The 12,447-nt window shown below is 41.4% G+C and overlaps 1 protein-coding gene across 2 annotated transcripts in view; it reads right to left on the bottom strand.

Annotated features, from left to right (window-relative positions):
* The window catches only part of ptprga (protein tyrosine phosphatase receptor type Ga), a 509,782-nt gene that overhangs the window by 105,233 nt on the left and 392,102 nt on the right, over positions 1-12,447 (bottom strand). For both annotated transcript variants that reach the window (XM_028575592.1, XM_028575593.1), the window contains exon 7: positions 2,180-2,337. In XM_028575592.1, coding sequence (XP_028431393.1) covers positions 2,180-2,337 — 158 coding nt within the window. The remainder of the gene's footprint in view (positions 1-2,179; positions 2,338-12,447) is intronic.

Genomic DNA, 12,447 nt, shown 5'->3' with positions numbered 1-12,447 from the left:
TAAAACTTCAGGATAGAGTCTCTTTAACTAAAATGGAAGGAGCCTATGTCTGTCTGTCTGTGTGTCTGTCTGTGTGTGTCTCTCGTCTGTCTGCCTGCCTGCCTGTCTGTCCTTCAATATTCTCGACAACCATTCATCCATTCATTCATTCTACCAACTGAGCTAACTGGCCACCAGGACATATTTATTAGTCCGTTATGTATACACTGGGTAGTCTATTCAGAGGGGACCACATTTAACTGTTACACCGCTGAATGGCATGCTAGGATATTGCTCGCTCATTTGCTCACTGCAGCACATTCAAGAACAGATGAAGAAAGAATTGAAGCAAACTCAAACATTTCAAGCACCAGCGATGTAAATTTTGTTCCTGGAAATAGCCTTGTCTCAAATCGCTAGCTGTTGATGATGCGAATGATGCGTATACTCTAGCATTGCTAGCATACGCAACTATGTCAAGGCGGGTGTATGGTTTGTTTTATTTGTCTGACTGTGTGTTGCAATGGATGGTTGATCTTGTTTTTTGATGTTATGCACTAATTTTCAACCAAACATGTAATTTTAATGACTATTGGAACTAGTATCACCCTTCACGGGTCTTGTCTGTGGAAATTAGCTTTACCTATATACATGTGTACATTACAATTCTGTGTGGCAGCAAAACAGTTCACAGGTTGTGAACTGGATAATTTAATGCAGAAAAAGTGTGGTAATTGGTAAAATGTGCAAATACCTGTACTCTTCCTTTGCATAGTTATTGCAATAACTGGATGAAAGTGTAATTATTTGAAACATAGGGATCTATGGGAATTGTTGGAGGGTCTGGTAGAGATGCTGTTTAGCACATTGTGAAGTTTTTTCAAGTCCCAGTGAAGTTGGATGCCGATGCTCTATCAAAATGTGTCTCAGCCAGTCACAGTCAGATGTTGCGGTTGCTGCATCCTTGACCAGCTTCAACTCAAGCTATGCTCAATCACCCATGGCCAATCACCCAGGGGGCATCCAGATTCGGAACCACCTCAGCTGGTTCCTTTCAACGCAAAGGAGCAGCGGGTCAATTCTGAGTTCCGCACGGATGACGGAGCTTCTCTAAGGGAGACGCCAGCCACCCTCCTGAGGAAACTTATTTTGGCCGCTTGTACCCAGGATCTAGTTGTTTGGATCATAACCCAGCCTTCATGACCATAGGTGAGGGTAGGAACAAAAATTGACAGATCAAAAACTATGCCTTCCAGCTCAGCTCTCTTTTCGTCACAATGGTGCGGTAATGCGAATGCAATACTGCCCCTGAAGCTGCAAGTCTTTGGCCAATCTCCCGCTCCATTGCCCCCTCACTTGCCAGCAAGACCCCAAGGTACTTGAACTCCTTCACTTCCATCAGGACCACATCATCTGCAACAAGCAGCGATGAGATCCCCAGCCTACCAAACTGCAACCCCTCCCCACCACGACTACGACTCCATATCCTGTCCATGAATATCCCAAACAGGATTGGTGACAAAGCACAGCCCTGGCGGAGGCCAATCTCTACCTGGAACGAGGCCGACTTGCTGCTGACGACCTGGACACACCTCTCGCTTTGGCCATACAGGAATTGGATAGCCCTGAAAAGGGACCCCCCCCTCACCCCATACTCCCGCAGCACCTCCCCACAGGGAACTGGTCATATGCTATCTCCAGATGTACAAAACAAAACACATGCTCCCAGGCCCACTCCACGATCCTTGCGACAGTGAATAGCTGTTCCGTTGTTCCAGGACCAGGATGGAATCTGCATTGTTCCTCTTCAATCAGAGGTTCGACTATCGGCCAAACCCTTCTTTCCAACACCTTGGAGTAGACTTTACCAGGGAGGCTGTGAAGTGTCATATCCCCGTGTAATTTGCACACACTCCATGGTTCCCCTTTCTGAACCATGGAACCACCACCCTGAGCTGCCACTCCTTGGGCACTGTCCCAGACTTCCACGCAATGTGGAAGAGGCGTGTCATCAGATTTGTTGTGCATATGTTTTCGTACAATACCATACAATAACCCGTTCTTGTCATGAGATAGCAGACCAAAATGTGGCTGCACTAAGGTTCCATACCTTTTTACCTAAACAATACATATGTGTAAATGAATGTAAATCATTGTAAACAGCAAGTGCACTATTCTCCAGCTGCTTTTGTGTTCTCACCTGTTTGTAGGAGACATAGATAGGTCTGCTGAAGATGATCCACTCCACTACCTTACTGCAGGGCGGGGTGGTCAGAGAGCCAGTGTAGCGATAGTAACTTCCCAGCGCCGACGGCAGCAGGTCCTTTAGCACGAATGGCTCCAGGACAGTCTCTTTTTCTGTATGAGAGAGGTCAGGACAGATCAATATAACAACATCATCCACACAACACTCTTCATTTCACTGAAAACTACAGAGACCAGGCTTTCTGAAGCAGATCCAAGTGCTACTGTTTCACAGCCTTTACGTTTATGCTATTGATTTAATTTGCATTGTGCCTGCTTCATTCAATGTCCCCCTATTGACAGACATAATTGCACTGAACATCTATAATTATACCTTTCTTGGTGTTGGATGGCATACGCAATACAATCAATGCTATACCATCACATCTCCAAGCCCAAATCTTGACACAGGAGAATTTTTCACTGACTAACAATGTGAGCTCCCAAACAAAAATCATCGCTGAAATGAAGCACACTGTGGTGTGTGGAGAGGAAGAAAATAAGGCTGTTCATGAAATGATAAAACAGGGCTTCCAGCAAGAAAGTTTTTCCTTTTTTATATTACACCTTTTTTTTAAGTGCAATCAAGATTCACCAGAAATGGGCATTTCAAAAAAAAGAAATGGAGAAATCTGATAAACACATTTACAGTATAGTTTCTATTAATTCCCTTTCTGTTCCGTGACACATATCTGTGCAAAGAAATGTGGATTGGAAAGAATACCCATGAGGACATCCCAAGCCTGTACAGTGGATTCCCGCATTTTCAGAATTACAGCTAATGATCTTTCCATGAAAGCAATATCCCTAAAATTATTTAAGCATTCTTCTATCGATGGAGGCTCAGGGTAGAACCATGAGTGTATTATGGTCTCACATAAGTCTCCTCCTTTAAAAAAATCCAGTTTGGTCATGATTAATTAGCTTGCCCACATACTGTATGTCTCAAGTCTGCTAACTAAAACTTTAGTAAATTCTGTCACTGACATTAGTGATGTATTTTGGTCATGATGAAAGGACCCCGTGTCTAGGGCAGAATTAATAGAATCTAAGAGCAATGGCCCGATAACATCCCATAAGTCGAGGAACAGCTCCAGAAGCAGATCATCGAGGCCTGGCGATTTTGCTCTTTGCATCATATTCAAAGCCTCTTTAAGTTCTAAGAGAGTAAGCACTTGTATAATGTACAATGTATTATGCGTCCTCATTTTTCAATGATGCTATAATTTGAGCTCTGACAAAAGATATTTGATGAGCGTAAACAATCCAAAAGTAAAAAAAGAAACAGGTCCTGATGGAGTTTGGATTGAATTAATGGTGGAAAAATTATTCATTTGGTTTTATCATGGCAGCTAGAAGGGTCTACTTGAATTTTCACTCTCATTGTAATATGTAACTCTTGTACGGTGGATTATGAATTCAGCTTTAGCCTTGAGGAGATTATTTGATTAAAATTTCTGAGCCAAGTGAGTTCAGTGATTTTGGTCAGAGATCTAAAGCTTTTGATCAGATATTAATGCCTGAGCACCTCAGGGCTGTGTTCTGAGCCCCCTACTGTACTCCCTGAGTTTTCTGTTACACAACTAAAACAACTTTTTAACGTACACATGTTCCACCAAAACAAGTTCCTTCCATCGCCCAAGACGATTGTGATTGGTTTAAAGAAATGTCAATATCCAGAGCAAGTTTTTCTCCCATCCCAGAATGCTGTGTGCCAGACCCTCCATCACAGCGCTGTGGAGGATGGTCTAGCAATGCAAGACCAGTTCATGACTAAAAATGCAAAAGACTAAAAGACTGGGCAGCACTAACAGAAAGGTTAATCTCTGGGAAGCATTATTTAGCTCAGGGCTAAGGCTGGCACCAAAGCAAATCTCAGTGAGTTAGCATTACAACATCCGCAACATGTTTAATGAAAGTCTGACTGTTTGTTTTTAGCTATACTCTAATGAACCAAAGTGTTGCATTAGCCAACGAGGAAACCCACTGACTAACTATTAGCTATTTTCTTCCTCACCATCCCTGCTAAAATGCATTGAATAATCCTTTTTTGCCCAAAATACAAATGGAAGTCAGGTGTGGTTGGTGCTGGGACATCCTGCAATGATGAATATTGTTGTCCAGTTGAAGACGATGGAACTATATAGTCCAAATATTTGCTCTTGTCTTAGCGTTCTATTTTCCTGGCTCCTTAGCTGTTCCAGTGTTAACCAGCTCATTGCTAAATTTCATATTGCAAAGTCATTTGATAATACAACATATTGAATGGTGCAGCTTTAAATGATGATTTTTAAATTAACCCTTGTATGGTGTTCAGGTCTGTGGGACCCGTTTTCAATGTTTTCTAAAAGAAAAATGATGCTATTTATTATTTCATCTAACTCAAACTCACTGGCCTTGGCTCATTTTCTGTGAAGAACATAAAAAATAACTTATTTTCAATGACTGCACACGGTACACCCCCCCTACACATAACTATTACATATGAGGGGTTCGGGTCTACTGGACCCGAGTATAATAATTGTGTAAAAATTGTAGGTGCTATGAAACTTAACTGTGTCCTCCTCATAACTGGGCCTGCTGCTTGTGTGTATGTGTGTGTGTCTATGTGTCTGTGCATCTCTGTGTGTGTCTGTGCGTCTGTATGTGTATGTGTGCGGGAATGTTGTCTTTCTGCACCTTCTATTCCCACACAAAGTTACAAAATTGTTACATTTCAAGCTCGATCACCTGTTCTGATTAAGTTCTTAGAAATAAGCACCAATAATGATCAAAAATCTTGTTTCTACTTTTTTTTTAACCTTTGTTATAATTGAATTTCCTTGTCTTCTCACAAAAAACGAAAATGATCATATGATCATAAATGTGATCTCATAGGGTTAAATGGCAAATATGAACCATAAATGATGTATATATCATTGGTAATTGAGCTAAAGTAAACATCTGTTAAGTATTTTTACAAAAATTGTCATAGCTGTATTGATTTAAAAGCCTGATAATGTGGTGGGTCCACCAGACCCAGGAACATTGGCTATATAACAAAAATATGAACACCACACAAGGGTTAAAACTAAAGTGACTCCTGAAGAGCAATAATTGAGGGTTGTATTCAGAGAAAGCTGCACAGCTGCAAAGCTGGAAAGAAAGCTGTCCATTAGATCCTAAAAAAAATAGAAACATTACCTGTTTCTGCCATACATTACCTGGTGCAACATAAAACTTTTCATAAGATTGTCATATTTAGCATTGGAAATCAGTTATTGGCATTTGGCAGAGTAGAGGTAGTGCAAGTTCAATGATATAAAATGAATAAAAGGTCCTCTCATCATTTTCATCAACTCGTCATCATTAATCTGCCTCAGTGAGGAGGAAGAGGAGAGGAAGTAGAGAGTGTGACAGGAGGAGGGTGGAGTTGTCATCAGGGGGAAGAAGGAGGAGGAAGTGAATTAGGAAGCACAAGGAAAGGTGTGGGAGGAGGGGTTGAAAAAAGAATCTGGCAACAAAGGGAGAGAAATTATAATAAGAGATGAGAAGAAGGGGAGGAGGGGATGGCATTCGATCCACTGTTCCGATGAAAACATATGAGGAAGGAGGGTGACAGGAATGGAAATAAAGGGTGAGGAAGTGTGTACGAGTGTCTGGGGCATGGGGTGATGCGTGCAGCGCGGCGGGTCACTTGACAGAATGGCTAGGGGCAGAGGGGTCTTCATCGACGACAGATAGAACCGCTGGCCCCCCTTCCCTACATCCACCTCTTCCTCTTCCTCTGACTCCCCCTCCCTCCATTGTTTCTCCACCCTCCTGCTGACAAGCCTTGTCTCCCGCTGCCTCCCCGACGCCGAGTTCAGAGATGTATTTTCAGCTCCGTCGAATCCGCACGACAGAGCGAGCCAGGGAAGGAGGAAGAGCCGGATCCAAGAGAGGGGGTGTTGATAGCAATGCAGTGGGGGTTGGTTGGGTATACTTGGGGAATTGAGGATAACAGGAGAGGCTTTCGTATCTGAATTAGTACTCTCAAGAACCAAACACTACTTTGACATGTCTTGCTTCAAACACAATATTCAGGAAATGTCTAAACATACGAGACACAAACTTTCTCGCTCTTGTATAGGCTCTGTGCCACATTCAAGCATACATTGCCTTAAAAAGAGAAAAAGGATGAAGATTGAACATGGCGAGGCAGCTCGTGCAGTGACTGCCTGTGGTTCCTTTTTTCTCCTGCCGGCACCAGCGGTTGAGGCAGCAGCGGCGGTGGTGGAGAAATGCCCAGAAACGTTAATTGGAGCAGAGTGAGGCTGCAATCACACGGCAAGTACCTTAAGCTCCGAACCTCCTGCGATGCGTCACAAAAGCTGCCCACTCATCTAATCGTCCATTAGCTTTCTCAGTCACTTAAGTCTTTATATTTTATTGCACGGCATGGGGATAGCATACATATTTAGTGCACAGTCGCATATGGGAGGCACTCAAGAACCTTGTGACTGATAATTGATGCAGATATTGATCTACATTTGGGACATGGTTTTTTGCAGGTGACGCTTCATTGCATTGTTTTGTTTGGAAGATCATTGCAGTTTGGGTTAACCAATGGCACTTTTGGTTTGACTGCAGTGCAACAAGTATTCCAAACTAAATGACAATACAGGTAACCAAATGACCTGTATGAGAGTTTTCCGATCTAGCAGCCCTATCAGTCGGACAACATTGTTTGTCACCGCCTTCCAAAACACAAGTATTAACTCAAGGTCCAATTGTTAGCTTTTTCTGGAGCTTTCAACCACATGTGACTTTGACACTGGGGACCGCATTTTGCAACCAGTCAACGTTTCTAGAAACCATGATCACCAGCTTTCTCTAAACTTACCCAGGTCGAGTGTTAAAGTTATTTTTGAGATAACTCAAGTTCCATACTTAGGTTTGCTACTGGTAACTAAACTACCTGACCAGATTCTCTGATTAAGACCACAGTATGTAATTGAAAACTCTGGAACAAGCTAGCAAGTAGACCTTGAGTTGATATTTTTGACAAAGTACTGTTTCCAATACCCCTTTTCCACCAAAATTAGAAAAATAGGTTACAGTCCTTTCCCATTGCCAGTAGACAAGTATGTCATAGCGATATGCATCATAGCATCGCAGGAAAAGGGGCTGTGACTACTGCAGAGTCATTTGTCTAGGGAATGAATGCTGATTGTAACCTTTCCCACAAAAGGCAAAAGCCAGATTTTAGTGGGTGTTAGTTGTTTTTTTGACCTGTGGGAAACTGGGCTTAAGAGTGAACTTTCACATTCTATAGTTGGTTAACATTAGGAACTGGTCATGGTTAAATCAAACAAATTTAGGAGACAGCATGCAGACCACATCATTTTCAGCATTCAAAGGAATGACCAATGCAGTGATTTTCTGGTGATGACAGTCTCCCAAATGAGTATATGTCAAATTCACAACAACTACTGGTCTCCAAACAGTTGCTTAATGTGAACTCACATTAGCCACAATTACCCAGCACTCAGCCTGGAAATATGACATGAAGTCACCATTTTTATGGTTGTCACAAATATCTGTCACAGCCATCCAAAACGGTAAACCGTGTGTGAAAGCAATGAAATGCTTTGAATTCTGGTAGTGAAATACATGGGTGATAAATATTTTGTCAATTCATTCCGTGTTACAGTTTCACTGTTATTTGTTCATGGTTATGATATACCCGTGTTCTTTCTGTGTTCTCTGTTTTGTTTTCCTAGTTCCATCCAGTTTCCTGATTTACTTTGTAGTCTCTGTTTCTCCTATGTCATGTCTTGTTTTACTTCCTGCCTTGTGTTTTCCCACCTTTGTGATTGTCTGCCCCACCCTGATGTGTTCCACCTGTCCCTCAGCCCTCATGTCAGCCCTCGTTACTACCCTTGTTACCTTGTGTATTTAGTTTCCGTGTTTTCTTTGTCTGTTGTCCGATCATTGTCATTACATGTGTCTTATCCTGCATCTATCCCTAGGGCTTTCTCTGTGCAGTTTATTCCTACAGTGGTTTGGTTATTCTTGTTTTCAGTTTTGGTAGTGTATGGGCTTTTGTTTGTCTTTTGACCTGCCTGCTTCACACCTTTTGTTTGTAAGCCGTTCACAGGACTGAAGTGTAATGGGACCGCACCTTTACGTCCATACTAAGATATTGACTGGATTAGTTTGAACTTTAATTAGCCATGCCAATGTCCATCTGTGGTAAAAGTGAATTCAAAGGGTCAGCCTTTGTGGGTTTTCAAACAGGAAGAGACAGATGGAGTTTTGTGATATTCAGACAGTGTTAGATCATAATTCAAATAAATGAAGGGAACAACAAAAGAGTGAAACCGTATCTGTTGTGTGGGATCCTTTTCAGGTTTTTCGGTACGATCTTGTAAAATGTACCTCCTGTGAGCAGCATCTGCCCCGTTGCAATAGCATCTCATCAATAATGATCAGTGTTTGTTTATTCCTTGAGAAAAGTTCTTGAAAATGAAACCCTTTTGAATTCCAAAACATTAAAAAAAATTCTTTCCTCAACAAAAAATCCCAACAACACTCTTTAATATAATCTTTTTACATAATTTCCCGAAACTACGATATGAAAATGTATTGTATTGTGAAACAAGTTGATAATGTGTCATTGCTAATACAGCTGGCATACAGGCCGGTAGCTGAGACTGGAATGTGCAGTACGTCATCAGTGTATTGTAGTGTAAAAAAGTGTATTTGGAGTGGAGTAAGTTTAGAGCAAGAATGGGAAAATTACAATATGCATGTTTTTAATAATGTGTGTTCTTCCTTTAGAAGCTTAAGGACATGGCAGTTTGAAGATTATCGTAAGTGTTTCCAATGCTCCTGCAATACAAAGGAGGGAAATTGAATTGGCAGACAGCTAAAGAAGAGCAGATTGTTTTCTTTGTGATAAACCTTTTAGTGAATTTGTCACATGAAAATCGTACACAAGGTACCATGGATATGGAGAAACAGCATTTAACACAAACTATATGTATCACCATTACATTCTATCTACATTTTAAAAGTGACACATATCTGTGCAAAGAAATGTGGATTGAAAAGAATACCAATGAGGACATCCCAAGCCGGTACAGTGAATTCCCACACTTTCGGAATTACAGTTAATGATCTTTCTATGAAAGCAATATCCTTAAAATTATTTAAGCATTCTTCTATTGATGGAGGCTCAGGGGAGAACCATGAGAGTATTATGGTCTCATGCAAGTCCCCCTCTTTAAAAAATCCAGTTTGGTCATGATTAATTAGCTTGCCCACATGTGTCTCAAGTCTTCTAACTAAAACTTTAGTAAATTCTGTTCTGACATTAGGGATGTAGTTTGGTCATGATGAAAGGACCCTGTGTCTAGGGCATAATTAATACAATCTAAGAGCAATGGCCCGATAACATCCCATAAGTCTAGGAACAGCTCCAGAGGCAGACCATCGATGCCTGGCAATTTTGCTCTTTGCATCATGTTCAAAGCCTCTTTAAGTTCTAAGAAGGCAAACAGTACTTCAATGTATTCTGCATCCTCATTATTCAATGAAGCTATAATTTGAGCTCTGACAAAAAAAAATGTATGAGCGTAAACAATCCAAAAGTAAAAAAAGAAAATTTGGGTAACAGGTCCTGATGGAGTTTGGATTGAATTAATGGTGGGAAAATGATTCATTTTGTTTTATCATGGCAGCTAGAAGGGTCTACTTGAACTTTCACTCTCATTGTAATATGTAACTCTTGTACGGTGGATTATGAATTCAGCTTTAGCCTTGAGCAGATTATTTGATTAAAATTTCTGAGCCAAGTGAGTTGAGTGAGTTGAGGGATTCTGGTCAGAGATCTGACACTTTTGATCATATTTTAATGCCTGAGCACCTCAGGGCTGTGTTCTGAGCCCCCTGCTGTACTCCCTGTACACACACGACTGTGTAGCCATTTTTAACACCAACACCATCATCAGGTTTGCTGACGACACAGCTGTGGTGGGCCTGTATCAGGATAGTTTATATCCACGACGTTCCTCTTCCGGGATTTCTCCGGTGCTGCAGGAAATTATATAGTATATAGTATATATCGTTCTTTATGGCCGGGTGTCCATTACCTTCCTCTTTCTTTGTGTTGGCGTTCTGAACATTGGTGGATTTCTGAGGACTATGGTTAACTGCTCCTCAGATCTCTGCAGGGTAAATCCAGACAGCTAGCTAGACTATCTGTCCAATCGGAGTTTGCTGTTTCACGACTAAAACAACTTTTGAACGTACACAAGTTCCACCAAAACAAGTTCCTTCCTGAGGCTATGTTGCAGAGGCACCGTAATTGCATAAGCGCCCAAGACGATTGTGATTGGTTTAAAGAAATATGGTTTACAGAATCATCTAAAATCATTTTTCTGCCTGGTGATAGATTTGAATTGTCTCAGGATTAACGGGCCGATACCTTCCTTTGCTGCAAGAATCTAATCTCATCACTGCTGGTTTCTTCTTCCCAATACAAGTTTCTCTTGACTCACTCATGCTTTTGAAGGAAAGATGAGAATAATGACGGGCTGTTCTTGGTGATCATCATCATAAGGGAAAAAAAGGAACGTGGGCCAATAAATTATAAGCATCTAATTAATATTTACAATAACCATTCCACATGAAGGATCAGTAATCAATTCAGGCCTGCACTCTTATTTACTAAATAAAAATAGTGTGGAAATTATAAATTTTTTCTTCTTCTATTTGACCCTTTTTTGGAGGGCATTACACTTTCATGCATGGCTGATATTGATTAATATTCCATATCAGACAGACCCTGTTAGCAGCCTAAAATAAGTGCTGGTGTCAGAATGAATTAGGTGTTTGTTTGCCTCTGGGTTACCATGAGCACACAGCCATTAAGCATCTATAATGAAAGAGTGTAAATACAGTAGTGTCATAACTGCTTTTTCCTTGTTTTCTGAACTCCTGAACAGTGCTGCTTTTTGGAGAAAGTGAGTCCTAGAAAAGTCATACAGGGACAGTGACACATGTTGCTGAGATATTTCAGTTCTAAATCTGTTCTAAAGTGTTCAAGAACTGTTTAAAGAATAAAAGAACCAGGTACTTATTTATCTGCACTGCAGTCAGATTGCTTAATTTGCACATGAGATGAGGTGGCATTTTGGGTCTGGATGAGAACTTTGTATTTTGCAGTGATAAGCGGATTTTCAGTGCAAAACACTGAGCTCGTGACTTTCTATCCAGTCTTATCAAGAGATGGAAAATGTCGGGGTATATAATGTGTGGATTTAGTAGGATTTCATGTTGTTTGTGTTTTAAGTTTTTTGTGAGTGCCTTGCTCAAGAGCACCTTGGCAGTGCCCAGGAGGTGAACTGGCATCTCTCCAGCTACCAGTCCACACTCCGTACTCCGGTTCCCAACCCAACTCCCTACAGACTGAGCCACCCCACTAGCTTAAGCATGTGTGTGCCTGAAATGTTCGGTTACATTCCAAGAACAACGCATAGCCTACTGTAATGTGTACAGTGTACAGACTGTAGAGCTGCTAGCCTGTGTCTGTCTCCAGGGGCTAATATTGTTTTGTTTTGAGTTGGAGGGACACCAGCCATTTAATACACTTTTGACATATTTTAGTTTTAGTGTGCTTCAAGAGTAACTAAAAGGACGAATTTGACAATGCAAGTTATGCTTGCTTCCAGAGAGTTACAGAGAAAACACACTGCACACTGATGCGCCACGAATAGCCGCAAAGCAGAGATTCGCGCCTGGCCATTCATACCGGACGCACATTTCTCCGCACCGGTCACAAAGCGATCCTTCTCCTCTTTGCTCTCAGTCTTTCTCTCTCTCTCTGTGTGTCTGTGTGTGTATGTCACTCCCTAAGGTCACAGACCTCTTCTGTATTTATTACAAATGACTAGAGGTCATCAGGCAATACTAGCCCTGTGCGAATAGGGCTTGATTAGGAAACTGCATGTCTGTGGTTCTGTAAAGTGTCTGACATACAGTCCAATAAACTGGAGAAGACGGACATGAGCAAGCAAAGTACAACACTGCCTGTGGTCAGATTTCAGGAGATTATGCTCTAAGTAGTGTGTGTTTGGAGTATGTATAGTAGAGGACAAGGCATAGAGGGACAGAGTTAGGCTTCCATTGCTAAGGTGCTGCATACAGCTGTATATTTACACACTTCTCTGTGTCAGCATTGTGTCATTTCCTCTGTGT

Source organism: Perca flavescens, chromosome 4 (assembly GCF_004354835.1).
Source record: "Perca flavescens isolate YP-PL-M2 chromosome 4, PFLA_1.0, whole genome shotgun sequence".
Taxonomy (NCBI): Eukaryota; Metazoa; Chordata; class Actinopteri; order Perciformes; family Percidae; genus Perca; species Perca flavescens.
Note: the sequence above shows the minus strand (reverse complement) of the source record. Positions and strands in the feature narration are given on the sequence as shown.